This window comes from Cynocephalus volans, chromosome 15 (genome assembly GCF_027409185.1).
Source record: "Cynocephalus volans isolate mCynVol1 chromosome 15, mCynVol1.pri, whole genome shotgun sequence".
In the NCBI taxonomy this organism is placed as follows: Eukaryota; Metazoa; Chordata; class Mammalia; order Dermoptera; family Cynocephalidae; genus Cynocephalus; species Cynocephalus volans.
Window position 1 is genome coordinate 57005084 of NC_084474.1, and position 19563 is coordinate 57024646.

The window sequence follows — 19563 nt, forward strand, 5'->3', positions numbered from 1 at the left end:
GGTGTTTATCTTAATTATAAATGACAATAATAAATAAAGTCTAATATTTCTTCTAAAAAGTATTTAATATTTGATCTTTTCAGTAGAGAAGAAAAGTAATCCTGTACCTGTGCCTTTATTTTCAGGATCTGGAGCAAAGAGCTTTACAGTAATTTTGGGGAGCACCCACTGCATCCATAGACTAACACGTCCACTAGATCCACCAATGTTACTTGTAGTTTGTTCCAAGGTAACAGAATCTGAGAATGGTGAGTCATCACCTGCTTGTATAGAATCTCCCTGGGGTGAGGGGAAAAAAAAAACACTTTGTAACTTAAACAAAAATAACATGGATAATTTAAAATGAGCAATTATCATTTATAACTCACCTCATATATGCTAATGATAATCATATAAATGTTAATGCTAATACATAATGCTAATCATATAAACGTATTCTACTTGAATGATTTGTATAGTTACAATCTACATGCATGTCATTCCAGTTTCCTCTAAAAGTACATAAGATCCAGGGAGGTTTTGGTAATGGGCCACAATAATCGACCACAGTGTATATTGACAAAATAAAATTTTGTTCTCAAGGGATGGATGGATGGATAGATAGATAGATAGATAGATAAATAAATAAATTAAATAAAAGTACATAAGATCCAGAACAAGTTAAGATCACACCGATGAGTATTTGCTTATAGAGCAGGGGCTGCAAGATACAGCGAAGGGCCAAATCTGGCTGTTTTGGGGAATAAAGTTTTATTAGTTCACAGCTACATCCATTCATTTATCTGTTGTCTGCAGCTGCCTTTTAGTAAAGTTGAGTAGTTGCAACAGAGATGCTAAGATCCACAAAGCCTAAAAGTATTTACTATCTAGCCCTTTACAGAAAAAAATCTGTCTACCCCTGCTACAGAGTACGGTAGTCTCGCCTTATATATGGTTTCACTTTCTGGGGTTTCAGTTACCTGCAGTCAACTGTGGTCTGCAAATACTAAAAATTCCAGTAATAAACAATTTGTAAGTTTTAAATTGTGCATTGTTCGGAGTAGCATGATGAGATCTTAATCTGTCCTGATCTGTCCCTCCTGGGATGTGAATCATACCCTTATCCAGCTGCATACACCTTGTCCACATGCTATATGCCACCACTCAGTTGCCATCTCAGTTATCAAGGTCCACTGCAGTGTTATGGCAGTGCTTGTGTTCAAAGCCAATAGTAGCCTAACGCTACATCATTCATTTTGCTTCATGTCATCACATGACATCATCACAAGAACAAGATGGATGAGTAGAATACGATAAGATACAAGGGTATTTCAAAAAGTTCATGGAAAAATATAATTAAAAGATAATACCAATATTTCCACAAACTTTTTGAAGTGCCCTCATATTTACAGGGAGAGAGAGAGAACACATTCATATAACTTTTATTATAGTATATTGTTATAACTGTTCTATTTTATTATTAATTATTGCTAACCTCTCACTGTGCCTAATTGATAAATTAAACTTTATATAGATATGTATTTACTCATATAGGAAAAAACCTATGGTATATAAGGTTTGGTACTATCCACAGTTTCAGGCATCCACTGGGGGTCATGGAATGTATCCTTCCTGGATAAGGAGGGGCTACAGTGAATGAATCTAGAATAACCATAGCAAAGTGATTACACAGTTTAAGAAAGAGCAAAACATTCTTCATGCCTTGCATGTTTTAATGAGACATTAAAAATTAGTAGATCTGAAAATAGATTTTAAAAAAATGTTTTATGTGGTTAAAAGTCTCAGGGTTGGCTGTTTAGTTCAGTTGGTTAGAGTGAAATGCTGATAACACCAAGGTCAAGGGTTCGGATCCTTACACCAGCCAGCTGCAAAAAAACCCCAAAACAAAAAACAAAACAGTCTCTTAGAGGAACAGAGCATGAATTTATTGAATTCAACAAATAAATATTGAACTGTGAATAAATAAGGTCCTAAATTCAATGCTAACAATTTGCTGTAAAATGTTTATTGGTTTGTTTTTGGTCTTTTCAGCAGCCTTTAGGGGCCGGCCCAGAGTAAAATAAACCTTTTTATTTGAAGTTTAACTGGAACCGAATAGTTTCAGTCTCAAATGCAGGAAGAGATAGTGCTAAAGACAGTAATAACTCACTAATGTGTTTAGTTCCTTTAGGATTTAGCTACCAAGTATTTGGGCTTTTAAAAATCCCAATCTTTACTGTCCATTTAAAACCTGCAAGAAAAAAAAATACTTTGGAGCCTAAACGCATATACTCTGAGAACTGATCAAATATAACATAACATGCTTATTTGTTTAAAAGATGTATATATACTTAAACATTACTTATATATACTTAATTAAGCTTAATACGGCACGCAGCATGATGTACTAGGCTAAGGAATTCCGATGCCAGCCATATGATCTTAGGCAAATAATTTAACTTTTCAGAGTCTGTTTCCTCCTCTGTAAAATGGTTATTATGATATTTATCTTTTTGAATTAAGATTAAATAAAAACGTGAATGTAAATGCAGTGTTTACATCCAGCAAAAATTTAATAAACAGTAGGTATAATTATCACCATCAAGCTGAACCAATGCCTGGGCAACTGCATACTCACATTCGTACAGAATTTGGTATCCCTCTTGCCTTTCTTATTTTGTCATCTTTCTAACCTCAGACACATTTTTCATTTGCTGTATATCCTCAGCCTCAAATAGTTCATTGTTGATTTCAATGTTTTGAACAAAATGTTCATTTCCCATCCTAAGGAGTCATGACCACTAGTCAATATCCAGAACATAACATCCCTTAAAATTTAAGTGAAGAAAGTCAGTATACAGTTAGCATGCCATTTTCTATGGATAGTTTGTCAGAGCAGAAGCCACTAAACTCTAAGTCAAGCCAGTAGCCTGTCATCTAAAGGCAGGAAAGGTAAGTAAAACCCCATACAAAACAAACCAAAAACACTGCTCTCAATACCACAGACATGCCATCTCTAGACGGGTATGTACATTCAGTTCCTTGACCTCAGTGTTTTCAACATCTTTGAATCAGAAGAAAATTCAATTTCTTAAATGGGGAAGATTTTCACAGAATTACAGACAAGTGCGTATTGTAGGAACACTTAGGCACCAAGCACAGCAAAGCAACAGTGTCCTGGGATTTAACTGTGACAAAAAATTATAGAGTTAAACCTGAAGATAGTATAGTCACTCTTTGTAGCAATTACACCAAGCAAAGCAAACAGCTCACTGTTTGTGGGGTTTTCATATAAATGCTTCTGCAAAATAAGTAGTTTTAAACCTCCTACAATTGAAATTACTAGAACTTGAGAAGCTATTAAAAAAAAATTCTGTGTTTTGGTTAGCTGTCTAACGTAACAACATCTAATGAAAAGCACAGACTAATTCCAGAAAAGGGTGCTTTTTACAAAGTCAAGTTAAATAAAAGACAACATAATGTGGTCACTATGCCTTTCTTAGAAATAGGTTCTTAGAGCAGAAGCATCCATAAATTAAACCCTCTCTCCAACAGTTAAAAGAACATCATATCCCAAGAATAGAAAACTGCACAGAAAACAACATCTCAAATCAAGAAGACCTTGATTTTAACTGGGTATACTGAGTAAGAAGCTAAGAAAACCGTGGCTGCAAATTTAGTAAGCCCTCCTGAGAAAAAGCTTTGCTCTATTTCCTCATGCAGTTTCAATTTTCATTTTGGATTTACAACATTTGGTGTGGTATTGTTAAACATGTTTGTGCATTAATTTTCCGCTCTGTTTCCAAATCTGTAGTTAAAATCAGGCCAGAAATGGAGATGCTGAACTATTTTCCCACACCTCCTTAGGCCAAGTTCTAAAATAAGCAATTCAATCCACTTACCATTTTGTTGCGAATTGACCAAAATACTGAGTTTATTTTCCTAGGTGAATTTATCTTTGTTCATCTCGAAGAGCAAACACTTCTGCCCTTCATCCTTGGCCTACTCTACAGCTCAGGGATGATCATAGTTTTGGCCACACTGCCACCCTCTCTTATCAAAATAACTCCAGCATTCTTGTTCAGTCACAAAACTTCCCAAGGGGCTAAACACTTCCACCACTGTTTGTACTTAAGTCAACAGTAACAAGTGGCCTGCTGTGGTTTCCACTACCTTTGCTCTCACTATTTCAATGCAAGGGTGGGAAAGAATAATTAACTGCTTTTAAGCTCAGTACTTAAGCCTCTCACTCATATCTCCCTCTCTACCATGACACAGACTGAAATACAGGAAGCTTGAGCTATATTTGCACACCATTATGTTGCTCCCTGTCAACATGTCAGAATGAAAAGAATTACTCATAGCTTAAAGTATAAATCTAAGAATCATATAAACAAATAATTTTCTTCTATTTAATACAAACAACTGTTGGAATGTGCTTTTTAAAACTAGATTCATTTACAGTAAGTTCCCTATATTAAAAAGGAATTTAAAACTAATAGTTTTAGCTCAACTAAGCAAGAAAAAGAATACTTTTAGTAAAATGTTTTTAAAAAATTATGAACTTTTATGAATGCAAATTTTAATTAGAAATTTAAAAAGTCAAAACTGCAATTTCAAAGTGGTCCCCAGACACGACTGATATAAAAAGCACAACAAATGTAAAGTAACCTCGGATTACTAGGTTATATTAATATAATAAAATTATCCGAATACTAAAAAACAAAATCAAGAGGCCAATAATTGAGAGACTAGAGAGACATTTTCTAATAATGATTCTTTTGTATATAAAAAGCATTACTGTTGGGAAAACAATAATTTAATCAGGCCTGGGGCAGGTTGGGGGTGGTGCAACATTCTTTGTAAACAAATTGTATGTGTGGGAGTTAGTGCTACATGAGTGCCAATGTATCTTTTTAGTTCTGTTGCTATTGTGTGTTACAGAGTGTGTGGAGCAGCAGGCCCTGAACAGCTGTTGGGCAGAAAGCTCATGTCTAAAAATAGAGCACGTTTACTTTGCTGGCAGCTGCTCAGTTTTTCTTTGGACTTTGCCAGTAGCAGTTGAGTTTTTGAGTATCTCTTTGGACTGCCTAGCTCCTAGATGTGTGTGTGCAGAAATAAAAACTGTTCTTTCTTCAACCAAGACTCTAAGGACCTTTCTACTGGTTACCTACCTCGTAGACCTGCGTGTGAAAGGTCTGTGACCCAGTCTGGACAATGGACTTGAGGGGTCTGTGAGCTCCAGACCCCGCCCTAGCTCTACAATTACATACAAAATACTTTGTTGAGTGGTATGTGAAAGCTAAACAATAATGTTCATTCCTCTAACCTGCTTTGATATGGTATCTTTGTGTTTTCCACAGCTATTCAAATGATAAGAACATAATATAAATGTTTTGATTTCCACATTTGGAATAAAAGTTTCTCCCTAAATGTTGAGGATAAAATCATTTAATGAAAAATATTAAATGAATAAGTCTACTTTCAGGAAAATATTTAAATAATTCTGAGACACTCTTAAAATACCAATTGAGTAAGAAGTTCAAACTAAATATATTCATATTATTTAAAGGGTTGGTTGAATAATAATTTGAGGTAGATTACTGCTTAGGTGAATTGCACTTGAATAAATGAAAAATAGACAACAGTTTTGACATCATGGTTGATGACAACTTCTCAGTCCAGTGTTCACTTTTTAATTAACTAAAAATCAATGATACATTTAAAACAATTATTGGATTTTAAGAAATGAGCTATTTCATTCTGGATTGTTTTTGTTTTTAAACTAGGCAGCTAATAAAGCAATTTTAATTCTTGGATCAATAAAGAATGCCAGTCAAATTTTGTTATTAACCTAAGCTACCAAACATTGGAAGGTTAATATATCAATTTTGACTTTGGGAAGAGCTGTAAATCATTATTCTAGCATTCACTCAGCATTTCAGATTTTTCTAAAGCTTTGAAACTATTTCTTATACCACTGTTTTGAATAAGGATGACATTATCAAAAACATTCCACATACATACAAGAAGGCTAAAATGAAAAAACACTATGTGGTTTGCCTAAAATCATGACTGAGTTGGTGGGATTTACTTTTATCAACACAATATAGCTTATCCTCCTAAACCACTTTTATTTATTTATTTATTTATTTATTATTATTATATTTTTTTGTCCTTTTTGTGACCGGTAAGGGGATCGCAACCCTTGGCTTGGTGTAGCCCGCACCGCGCTCAGCCAGTGAGTGCACCGGCCATCCCTATGTAGGGTCCGAACCTGCGCAGTGGGAGCGCTGCTGCGCTCCCAGCACTGCACTCTCCCGAGTGCGCCATGCGGTCGGCCCCTCCTAAACCACTTTTAAATTGAGGCCACTGAAGTGGGAAAGGGGAAGCGGAAGGGGAAGTTAGGGAGAAATTGGTAAAGGGCCACAAAAAATGATTACATTGTGTAACGATAACATAAAATTTAAATAAATAAACAAACTACTTCTAGTGAAACTACTGAAAATTCAGAGGTCTAAAATATCGTTTTATATAGTTATAACAGTTTCCAAAAGACTTATATATTATGAATTTATCCTGTAAGGGAAGTATGTGAATGTGTATGTATTTCTGTATATTTGTTTGTTTGCTTTGTTTACCTATCAGGAAAAGGAATCATCAAAATGTTACTCTTTTTAACGGTAGTTTTTCTTGTTGGGCTGTCCCGTAAGCAAAATGGCACAAAAAGATTTTAATAAATACGATTATAAAATGGTTCATTTCCCCAAACACCTACCTGAGCACAAAGTTTTGACAGTTTCATTTAGCTGAAGTACAGTGGAATATATTCTTCAAGTGTATCAGTAAAGTTTTATTTATCTTTGGATCCATGACAAAAGTTAGTGTGGCAGAAACCAGAATTTTCCCTCCCCCTTCTATAATATAGAATTGGCTCTGGGAAGCAGCAATCTAGCTACCAGCTAAATTTCCCAACCCACCTTTGTATTATTTGTATCCATGCCCAACCCAAATATTACACATTCCTTTAAGGACATGGGACTATGTCTTACATACTTCCATCTTTTTAAAAAAGACTGAACGTTAATAAGCTAAGTATTAAATTTAAGAAATTAGGAAAACAATGGAATAAACCCAAGGGGGAAAAAAATCTAACTCAGCCTTACTAGAGAAAAAAATTACCCCTGAGAATTTTTAAATACAACTCTGGAGTACATGTTGGTTTAAGGGCTTGATATCATCCTGTCCAAATGTTTCAAAACACTCTTAATTATAAAATAAAAGTAAAGGTCCTCAGGCTAGTACAACCCCTTAGAGAAGCAAACAAATAAAACCTTTAGTGGGGAACAGGCCCTCAACCACTATGTAAGAGCCTCATATCACTCGGTAGAGCGTGAGGGAGTGGTGCTAATAATTCCAACAAAAGTCAAGGGTTCAGATCCCCATACTGGCCAGCTGCCCCCTCCCCCCAGAAAAAAAGAACCTCATAAATTCCCACTGATGAAGAACACCCAACACAAAATTACATAACACACAAGGAAACAATCTACTATGAGCAAGAGTTAAGATTAGACTCTAAAGAAATTCAGATACTATATCTGATAAAAAATATAAAATAATTATGTTTAAATGATTAAAGACAAAAAAACCCAAACAAAATATGTACTCATATTATACATAGTTTTTCTTATTTACATAAAAAATATTTGTAGTGACTTAATAAACATATACATTTCCATGCTAATACTATGATAAATGAGATTTAAATTAATCATAAGTTGATATTCCAAAATCACTTAACATCCATATTCTGAGCAACATATTTAGAACCCACTCCATACCAAGCTTAAATAAGTTGAGGTCATCCTATGATAATAAAGATAATGAGTGATGGATGACAGTAGCCAATTTCACATCTAGTATGGCATTGAAATAATATAATCATTATTTGACACCTGTACTTTTGAGCCAATGGAAGCCTCTGTCTAAATCATTTTGCTTGTAATCTATAATGTTTGACTTGTCACTTATTTCAGATAAGAAAAAGCAGCGTAAAAAGTGCAACTAATATGGGAATAGAGAAAGCAATAAAGGGCCAATTTGTCGATATGTCTTTTACTATTCATACAGAATTTAATTAGAACCAAAGCAATGCTAGAGCTTTCCCTTTGCAATAAAGATAATTATCAAAAAAGAATATTATGTTGAATTTTAAAATATTCCCTAAATTTTAAAAACGAACTGGAAAATTTATTCAACATAGTACTGTAAGTTCTAGCCAGAGCAATTAGGCTACAAAAAGAAATCAAAAGCACCCAAATTGGAAAAAAGGTAAAATTATCTCTTTTCACAGATGACATGATCTTTTTATATGTAGAAAATTCTAAAGATTCTACACATGCAAATAAAAAAACTTTTTGAACTAAGAAATGAACTCATCAAAGCTTCAGGATACAAAACCAACACACAGAAATCAGTTGTGTTTCTATATACTAGCAGTGAATAACCAGAAAAGGAAATTAATAAAATAATTCTATTTGCAATAGCATCTAAAAGAATAAAATACTTAGGAACAAACCTAACCAAGGTGGTGAAAGGCTTGTATGCTGAAAACTATAAAATGTTGCTAAAGGAAATTAAAGACGACAAAAATAAATGAAAAGACGTCCTTGTTAATACATCCAAAGACTTAATATTAAGATGGCAAGTTCCTGTTTGATGGATACAAAGTTTCAGCTGGGGAAGATGAAAAAGTTCTGGAGATGGGTGGTTATGACAGTTGTACAACAATGTGAATGTACTTAATGCCACAGAATTGTACACTTAAAAATGGTTAAAATGGTAACTTTTAAGTTGTGTGTACTTTTCCACAATAAAAATAATTGAGACAAAAAAAGTCAACTGGAATATAGAATCATAATTATATAGTAACAAAAATATATTGTATGTGCTTAGCATTTACAATAAATATAGTTTTATTAGAGGTAAGTTCAGCCACTGGAGTGGAATTCAAATCTTTATCGTTAAATATTATTTTATCAATGAGGAGTATAAAATTCAGTTTGTAGGAGTATAGCAATTTCAATATTGGAGCTGGAAACAAGATCAAGATGCTTGCCTGTGTTCACTTTATAATAATTAAGTTAATGTCCTTTGTCATCCAGTCCTTATCATTTCATTCTCTCTCTCTTCTAATAATCTTCTAAGTTAAAACTTCTATATCCAAATAATTCCTAAACTAATTTAGATCATGTGTTTATATGTGTTATAGCCAAGTGTCTTTTCAACTAGGATTACTTTGATAATTTTCATGGGAATATACAGTGACTGTGAAATTTTTCAAATGAAAAGCATACTTTTCTAGAGAATAGAACAAAATGGAATACTTCCCAACTCACTTAATAATGACAGTATAATCTTGATACAAAAATTATAAGAAAGAAAAGTGAAAAGCCAGTATCACTCATAGCTGTAGATTCCCAAATCCTAAACAATTAGCAAACTCATTCCAGCAATAAGTAAAAAGGAAAATATATCACAACCTAGTTGGGTTTGTTCCAGAAATGCAAGGTCAATTTTAGCATCTGAAAATCAGTCAACAGAATTAGTCACTTTAACACAATAAAAGAGATAAATCAAGTACATAATAATCTCAACTGAATAAAAAATATCAAATATTGAAGAACAGATCTAACACAAAATGGGTAAGACCACTACAAAGAAAATAAAAAGCTTATTGAAATTAAAGAAGACAAAATAAATAGAGGGATATTTATGTTTACAGGGTATATGGACAAACTGTATATAAAATCAGTTAATAGTTGTAACATTTTGAGATGGGTATTAATATTATACCCATTTTACAGATGATGAAGCTAAGGCATAGAGGTTAAATAATGTGACTATATGTTGCAGAGATAAAAACTCAAGTTGTTCGATTTCAAGGTCTCTTCCATAGACTCCATTAATGTAAAATCATGTTAACATGAGTTGGACCTGTCCCTACCTTGTGTGACACTAACTTCAGTTCACTGTGTTTCAGTTTTCTAGTACATAAAATAAAATGCTGGTAAAGGATTTCTTTGACAGTCTCTTTCAACAATACAGCTGTAAGTTGACAGAATTAAGAGAAAGATCTTTGCTCATTTGTCAAGCTCTGCAGAAGTATTACACCAAAGTCAGAGGAAGCCAGTTCTTAGGGCTGCGAAAACAGAGTCTATAACAAAGAGTAAGAAAGAAGCAGACACAGTTTAGCTAGTTTTCCCCAGAAGGAAAAAAATACACCTTAGTGAAAATAAATTACTAGCATTCTATTTTTTTTGTTTAAAGGGTTACTATGGAAACTAAACACAATACTCTAATTTTCCCTTTTTTTCTCCCTTCAGTACACACATTTTCTGCCAAAACTTTGAAATATGCTTGAACACATTCAGGAATAATATTAAGTGCTACTATAATTCTAGACCATCCAAATTATATAAACATGACAGAAACAACGTGCTCTTCTAAGTCAGAAAGATCAGTATGGAATAAAGTACCTTTAAAGATAGTCGGATTCACTTTCTTCTCCCTTCCCCTAGTTTTTATACCAAATACTCCAGTTAACAACATATTCAACAGATAAAAAAAAAAATTAAATAGCATTTCTAGCATTACATTAGTTTTGAAATGGTTTGTAAAGGCACAAGTCATATAAGATGCATATAATTTCTTCAAGGCAAAACTATTTCATTATAAGTTGATCAATTTTACATACCAATATTCAAAGCAACATTATATACAATAGCCAAAAGGTGGAAACAACCCAGATTGTCCATCAACAAATGAATGGATAAACTAAATGTGCTATGTATTCACAATGGAATATTATCACTCAGCCATTAAAAAGAATGAAATTCTGATACATGTTATGACACAATTGAATCTTAAAAACATTACACTAAGTGAAATAAACCAAATACTAAAGAACAAATATCATATGATTCTTTTTATATGAAGAACCTAGAATAGGCAAATTCATAGAAACAGAAAGTAGAATAGAGGAACACAGCAAAAAAGGCGGAAAAAGGTTGTTAAAAGAGAAAGAAAATGAGAAGTTCAGAAAGAGATAATAAAGATAATGTGGAAGACATATCATCTCAAGTGACATTGGCTTAGAATTTTCCAGAATTGAAGAAAAACATTCCACAAAACCCCAAAATGGAAAGGTAATGCAAATCTCCTTGATAAAATTTTTATATTAGGCCTGAGTTTAGGAAAATTTCTATATGAAAACAGTATAATTTAAACATTTTCAATTTAGTGGGTCTTTATTTTATGTTCCCAGCTCTTGTAAAGTCAGGAATAACACTGGGATTTATTCAGAACAGAGTAGGCAAGTTGTCATGACATGCCCTACGTAATCTATTAATAGATTTAAAAAAAATTAGTTAGGGTTAAGTAATGTAATTTCAATTTATCTTTTAATTTCTTTGTTAGCCGTAGGTGCATGAAGAAGATTCTGCCACACTAATCAAATGATGTACCACAGTAGTCCTATGCTGTTATCAGTAATAATATTATTTTGTTATAACTAGGGGAGAGGGAGCTATAACTATAAAATAATTTCAATGCAAACATTTTATTTAAATTCATTAATACCTATTAATGGGACAATAAAAAATGTTAACATATTTACCAAAGAGGAACTGTAATTCAGAGCTTGCTAACTTCTATGCTGAGACAACATGGGATGTGTTACAGTTACACTGAGACATGAATTCCCTTGGCATTCAGAGTCTTTGGGTGGGGCCTGGGTAAATGGAGCTTTCAGTGTCTTGGAGCTTTTTCTGCTTACCCCAGATACAAATATCGTTTTGTATATATGTAATGACAATGAAAATGGTTGGGGAGTACTACTATAACTAATAACAACATATATATTTTTTAATCTGTTTACAGATAGTTCTGTTGCTTACATGATAGTGTAGTGTCACTAATGGAAAGTCTTCTTACAATCAAAAGATTATTAGGACAATGATTATCAAGAGGAGCAAAGAACTGCTAGAGCTTTCCAGGAATGCTATGTCCAAAGAGCCATAAAGGCTTCTAAATGGATTAAAATAAAATATGTGTACATTCTTTCCCCATTTTACAGGTCCTCCATAGTCCCATTCATTCAGCTGCTTCTCCAGTGAGAGAGCAAGATTTTATTTCCATTCAGCAGGTAATACATTTAAATATACAGGCAAATTCATCAAAATTACAAAAACATTTTTTACCTGGTAATTCAAAGGATCTCAATAAAGTCACCTACAATGTTAGAGCCCAAAATAAAAGAAATAAAAATTACAAAAGTCATTAAGCACAGCTCTAGCAGCACAATAATCAAAAGAAAATAAGAAATGAAAGCTTGGGCACAAATTTTCAGTTATGGATAAATTAAATAACCACAGGTTGAGTCATAGTGTGCATTCATGCCCATTGCAGAAAACAATGACTTTATTTTCTGATACCATCATTTACTTGCTTATTTTCAAAGAGTAAATTTAAACTCAGGTATGTAAAAATCAATCTTGATCTCCACATAAATATTTCCTTGAGAGCAAGAAGAGAAATTAAATGTGTGGAAGTGGAGAGTTCAAAGAATTACCAGTTCTTTCAGAAATTAAACATGAAGTATTCAATTCACTAACACCTCTTTCTAAGTTGTAAGGTAGTTAGACCAAAGCCTTAACATTAATCATATCGTAACCATCTTCATAAAAATCTTCCTGCCCTTTATGGGAAAAAAACAACCATCTAAGTTATTTTAAGACACCTCTCAGGGAACAAGCTCCCCATGTGAATGGGTTTCAAATCCATATTGTACTACTAGTAATCACCCACCTCTTTTCTTGACCACACTATATAAATAAGAGAAGTGGGTACATTTTAAAAATATTTGTTACTTCCCTATCTTCACTCTTTGCCCCCCTCCGTTGCCACCAATAACTAGCCTTCTGTGAGCTGCTTTATGAGATTTTTCTTAAATATTAATTTATGAATCTTTTGCATTGATTTTTAAATTTTCAGGTCTTTATCATACAGATCAGATTAAATCCATAGCTAGCACAAAACTAACAAATCCACTATGAGAATTTTCATTATTTATCTTTATAACCTAATCAGAAAGAAATCAACATTCTAATTTCAAATGAATTGCAGTCATGTAAGAAACTTATTAAAATCAGAATTAATTTGTTTTTAAGTGATTGAGTAAAATCTCTTGCTTTCTTAATCTCTCCTTTTCTTAACTTCCTCACTCTGGCTAATGAAGACACCATTCTTCTACTCTAACATATTTATTATAAACCCACTAAAACAAAATGGTTACCTATGTCTTATTCATTTTTTAAGATCTATCTCAAATGTTATTTCTTCTGCAAAATATCCACAGATCTCACAGAATCAATTTGTTAATCCTTCCTCTATAAATGTGAGGCATGTTTATTTCTATTACATCTCATATCAGGTCCACCAAGTCCTTCTGTGTAGGTTGTACACTGCACAATTCTAGAGTGCACCATTCACATGATACCTTGTGGTGAATGGCAGATTCTGTATGTCTGACCAACAACTGTGACCATTCCATGTGAGCCCTATTTTTCCTGAACTTGCAATGTTTTTCAAGTGTCTCTTTCCAAAAGAACACCTCCAAGAAGGAAGTCATGTTCATGTAGACATCCCTGTGAACACAGTACTTAGCAAACAATTATTTAATGGAACACTCTCTTTTCTGCCACTGAAATGTCTTTAAGATCTAACTGTATTGATCAATTTCACTTGTACTATCCTTGTCTAGCAATTTATTACCTCAAGCTTTGATTATTCTGCCAAACTATTTCACATATATTTTTGTACAGTGTTAATAGGCAGACTGTGAAAAAAGGTTCATTGCTTACATAAATTTGGAAACTGTTGCATTCAATAAAGTTAAACAGTTTTCTTTACTACAGGACTTCTCAAAGCTTTTGTATGCTAAGAACATCAGGAATCTCCAAAAAAAGAATTCACTGCTTTTACTTTAGAAGAAATATGCCCCATAAAGTTCACAAGGGCTCATTTCTAGACTTTCCACCTCTTCCTCATTTGGGGGGAAAAAAAAGAAAAAAAGAGAAAAAGAAAGAAATCCCATCTCTTAGGTCACCGTATTTCTTAAGATTTGGAATGAACAGGATAGAGAAGTTGCTTGTGGTGGGGGTTAAATAGATCTACTCCAACATGTTCAAAAGCCTCGCAGCAGGTGAGATTTGCCCTTTTAACTGAGTTGTTTGCTTTTATCATTTCTAAGACAAAAGAAATTAACATCCCTTTTATTTCATTTCTTTTCCCATTCCATATTTTACCAACAGCTTGGTTTCCAGAGGAAATGGTGTTTTTATCCATGCAGAAACAAAAATATAACCTCAACCTCCACCTACTACAGGATGATAGTTTTCAGTGGAGGAAGTTCAGCCCTCTAGGAGGTGTTTTGGAAATGAATGGGGCTGTTATTTGTTGGCTCAATGAGTGTGTGTCACTACTGGCATTTAAGGGTTAGGAGTTAAAGATTCAAGAGGTCCTGTGCTGAATAGCACAGTCCTACAAAATGAGTGTCTCACAGACATTCATGTAGGTGAAAATCCTGTTTATTATTATTTGGGCACAGAATCTATTTTAAATCTAAATGCAAATTTTTCTCTCATTTTTGCATGATTTTAATATACACTAAGAATTCCAGAAATGCAACTATTGAAATAAAAGATTAAACTTTGTCATATTCAAAATTTTGCAGAGGTTGTCATTAATTTAGAAAATCACAGTACTAACAGCAATGCCACTTCTGTGTTTAATAAAGAAGTACACAAGTCTATTTGTAGCCATCACACTCACAGTAATTATATTTACTTAACTACTCCATTTGTGGGGCCAATGCTAGGCTACAGCTTGGGCTAATGTCTGGAATCCTGTCGACACTGCCAATTGTAGCACTCTTAATCCTGTTCGTGAGACCAACTGTAAAGTTACTCAACCATGCCAGTTGTTGGGCTCTTTTACCTGCCGGTAATCCTGTACCAACTGGGCCAACTGTTGAGCTAGGGCTGGGTCTGGAGCTCCCAGACCCCTCAAGCCCATTGTCCAGGCTGGGTCACAAACCCTTCATATACCAGGCTTTGTCACCAGACCTCACACAGGCCAGGTTGGTCACCAGACCCCTCACATGCGGGTCTATGAGCTACGTAACTGCCAAAAGGTTCCTTGAAGCCATAGATGCCCACTGCAGACACCCGCCCACTTGCTTTACTAAAACTACTCTCTCTCTCTCTCTCTCTCTGAACGCAAGAATAGTAACAAAAATATATTGGCACGCATGTGCACTAACTACACACACACACACACACACACACACACACACACACACACACAATTTGCTTACAAAGGATACTGAACCACACCCAGCCAGACCCAAGGCAAGGGCCCTGACCAAACTATTCTAATTTCCCAACACCATGATATCGTCTAATGTACTCAAGCCCAAGCATTTATATTTTGAAATACATACTACTGTACCTTAATTTATTTTCTTTTTATTTATCCTTTATATTCTACTTAAGATATTATATATTTTTGATATTACATGATTATGTAGGTTATATTATTTTTATTTTCATTTCAGGTTATATTTTTTATTTTCACTTCTGGATAGTAAAGAGGGCATTACAAAACATTTGTTATCTAAATGGGGTCCTAGCATGCTGGCTGAAGTTAGGGTGTTAAAAAGAAAGGCTTTTATGACTGGGGAAACGAGAGGGCATTGGGTTTGATGGGGTTAAAACCCACCAATCTAAATATAATAATACTGCGCTGATTCAAAAAAGGGGGACAGGCATGAGGTAGGGAAAGGAGGAGCATGAGCCTCTTTTTCACTCAGCTTCTAAGTTTCCATACTCCTGAGGAAACATACCTTTACTGTGTCTCAGTTTTCACCATTTCACAGAGCTTACAGTGTCTCAAACTACACCATAACCTACCAAAAGTAATAAAAATACTTGGACCCAAAGAACGGTAATACACAGTCACTGCTACCACAGCTCCTCAGGAGCCTTCTGAATCTGGCAGCTTCCACACTGGTGAGGTCATCTTCATTCTTAATCATGATATGGAACTCTGTATTATTTATCACCCTTCATTTGGTAGAAGAATTTTTCAAAAACACTTACCTCAGTAGTAGTTCCAATGTCAGCAGATGGGCTGCATGTGCTAGTATCTGGAGGAGCTGTGCCTACACTGCTTCTAACTGGAGAACTAGGGACAGGCCCTGCCACGGTCTCTGGATAGGCTGAAGATGGATTGAGATTGCCCCTCTTCTGAATCTTATTCCAGACCTTATTCATAATATCAGTAAGTTCACAGAAGAGCTGAACCTGAGCACAAGAAAAAAAAAAAAAAAAGGAAAACAAGTCTCTTAAATTCTAGTCACAATCCACTAAAATACTAAATATGGGAAAATTAACTACTTGGGGAAACAAGAATCTATACCAATGTGCCACTGATCATGATTTCTTCACACTTGAAATTTGTCTCACACACTGTGATATTTTATAATCAACCATCATTTTTATGGATTAAAACTATGGTAATATAAACACACCTTATTATGAAACAGATTTATTTTAATATGTGATTAATAGAACAAATACAAATGCTTCTTAAACAGAAAATGGACTCAAAATTAGAAAACAAATATATACTAGTAAATATAATTATTTAGTGAAATATAAAATAACTACCATCCTGATTTCTGAATAATTCCCACGCATAAATTTTCTCTATTTTTCTGAGGAATAAATCTAATAATGGATTTCTTGCCCAACAAAATAACTTGAAAAAGAATGACATAACAAAAAATAGTAAAAGGAAAATGTTACATATGAGACTTTTCTATAGATAGAGAACAACCCACTATTCCCCTGTGATGTGTCATTTCAATATTCAGAGAAAAAAGTGTTTAACTTGCACATTGTTTGACTGAGTTCTAAGATATTTACACAAGATTTCATAAATAAGCATTAATCATGGAATTTGTATGACAACATATTGCCATATACTGTATAAAACAAGCCCAGTTAAAAAATGCAAACACAATATATAAGCAAATCCACAGCTGGATACCATATTCTGCTTGCCATTAAAAAGAAGTGAAATTCTCATATTTATAAGAAGTTTCAGCCCCAGGACATATCCAGATGATGAAGCTGGCCTCTTACATTGGTAAAACAGATGCATAAAAACACTGTTGTCAATCCTTATTTGATATAAAACAGTACTTGGGTGTACTGTTTTCTCTTGTGTTTTGTGTAATAAAGTCTCAAATCTCAGGTTATAGCTATTTTTGTTTAAAAATAATCTAATGGTGAAAGATCTTACAAAAAATTCTTAGAAAAATTTTAGTTCAAATTCTTTTGTCCTTCATATTCATGGGTAAGTTTCTCTCTAAAAAGAAACAATTTTGTTGAGAACCAAAATTTTTTTAAAAGATTATTTTGCTTTTTCTTAAACAATGAGAACTGACAAATGAGGAGAGCAAAAACAAACAAAAAAAACCCCCACGAAAAACAGGTTCTAAATACTTCTAAGGGTATAATGTTTATTTTATTAAGAGAAATGATGCTGCTTTTATTGTCACTACTTCCGACTTCTTTAACTGCTAACATTAAAAAATTGTGTTATGAATATCAACAAGTATACTGTATTGAAAATGCCAAGCAAACAATGACATAAACTTTAAACATATTTTTATTTTCAAATAAGAAAGTTGCTAACACACAACTCAAACTTTCCAAACTCAGGGGCTTAAAAAAGTTAAGGCAAAAAATGTGAGGATAAGTGTTCTATATTTATCCTTCAAGTTGTACTGAAACACTATGAGAACCAAAGCCAGAATGAATTACTACTTTCCACCTATTACAATGTCTAAATTAAAAAGCCTAACCATCCTCAGTACCAGTGAGGATATAGAGCAACTGAAACTCATTTTCTTTTGGTAGCAATGTAAAATTTAGAATTCAGTTTGACAGTTTTGAAAAAGGCATATATATATATATATATATATATATATATACCTATCATATCATCCAGCTATTCCACTCTCTAAGTATTTCCCCAAGAAAAACAAAAGGCTATGTCCATATAAGGATAAGCACACAAATGTTCGTAGCAGCATTATTTATAACAGCCCAAAATTGGAAAAAAAGCCCAAATGTTTATTAACAAGTAGTGAACAAATTAAAGTATATCCATGACAGAATGCTACTTGGCAATAGAAAGAAATAAACAATTGATGCATGCAACAACATGGATTAATCTCAAAATAATTATGCAGAACAAAATAAGCTAGCCAATAAGAATACAACTGTATGATTCCATTTATACAGAATCCTGGAAAATGAAAATGAAAATGACACATTGACTGGTTGTTTGCGAAGGAGAAGGAATAGGAGAAAAGGTTCTAAAGGGGCACGAAGAAACGTTTGAGGATGTTCCATTTATTCAGTATATTGATTGTGGGAAGGATTTCATGTGTGTACAAATGCCAAATCTTATCAAATTGGATAATTTAAACATGCAGTTTATTGTATGTTAAGTATTCCCTCATACAACTTAAAAAAAAATTCTCTAAAAAATGAGTAACACATGAGGCAGCTTTACCTGGGTTATGTATGAAGGTGACTGAATACTGATAATATCTTCAGTATCGAATATTTATTTAACATAAAAATATATTTATTTTTATAAAATTATTTTCATATACTTTTTCCTCATTTAATCTATAACCACTCAGAAAAGAGACTTAATTGGACTGGAGAGACTGAGAAAAGCCTCAAGGAGATATATTCCTGAAGGAGAGAATGGATTCAGGTGGGTGCAAAAAGTCATTCCAGTCAGAAGTGCAGTTATGAGCAAAGCCAAGTACAGGGGCAAGACAAGATATAGGGGCAATGAAGAGTCCTATCCAGTTAGAGAGGAAAGGTTTGTTTTGCAAGGTACTAGGAGATAGAGTCAAATAGAATAGAATCATAAAAGTAGACAGGAAGAAGAATCGTGGATATACAATATTAATAGAAATCAAGGAGAAATGAGACTTCACCAAGCAATTCACTGATGTAGAGAGCTCTGAGTAAATACAAATTTAGAAAAACTATTTCATTTAGCATGCCGGTTGTTACTAATCATTCAAACTCAGTTTCAAAGAGTTTTTATTAAAAGAATTTTTCATATAAAACATTGCAGTATCCAGTTTAATTTTTTTAAAGATAAAAATGAAAATCAGAGCTCAGAGAAATTAAAAATGAGTGAGTGAAGCAAGGATACAAATCCAGTTTTGTCTTAACTCAAAGTTTGTGTTCTTAAACAGTAATGCTAAATTCCACTGCACTGGTAAAAACTGATCAACATAACTTATAGCAATAAAAACCATGAATAAGTGGATAGGAAGGGGAATTAAACTCTGTTCTATTTCTAGTTCCATGCACTGAAAACTCTGAAATGCAAAGATAGTTTTATGTTCCTGAGAATGCCTATACA

At 33.5% G+C, this 19563-nt stretch overlaps 1 protein-coding gene across 2 annotated transcripts in view; it reads right to left on the bottom strand.

The window, feature by feature from the left end:
- Positions 1-19563, bottom strand: part of VPS13B (vacuolar protein sorting 13 homolog B) — a 794525-nt gene that overhangs the window by 338071 nt on the left and 436891 nt on the right. For both annotated transcript variants that reach the window (XM_063079322.1, XM_063079323.1), the window contains exons 25-26: positions 16200-16403; positions 108-279 (exon numbers count right to left, since the gene is read on the bottom strand). In XM_063079322.1, the coding sequence (XP_062935392.1) occupies positions 108-279; positions 16200-16403 (376 nt within the window). The remainder of the gene's footprint in view (positions 1-107; positions 280-16199; positions 16404-19563) is intronic.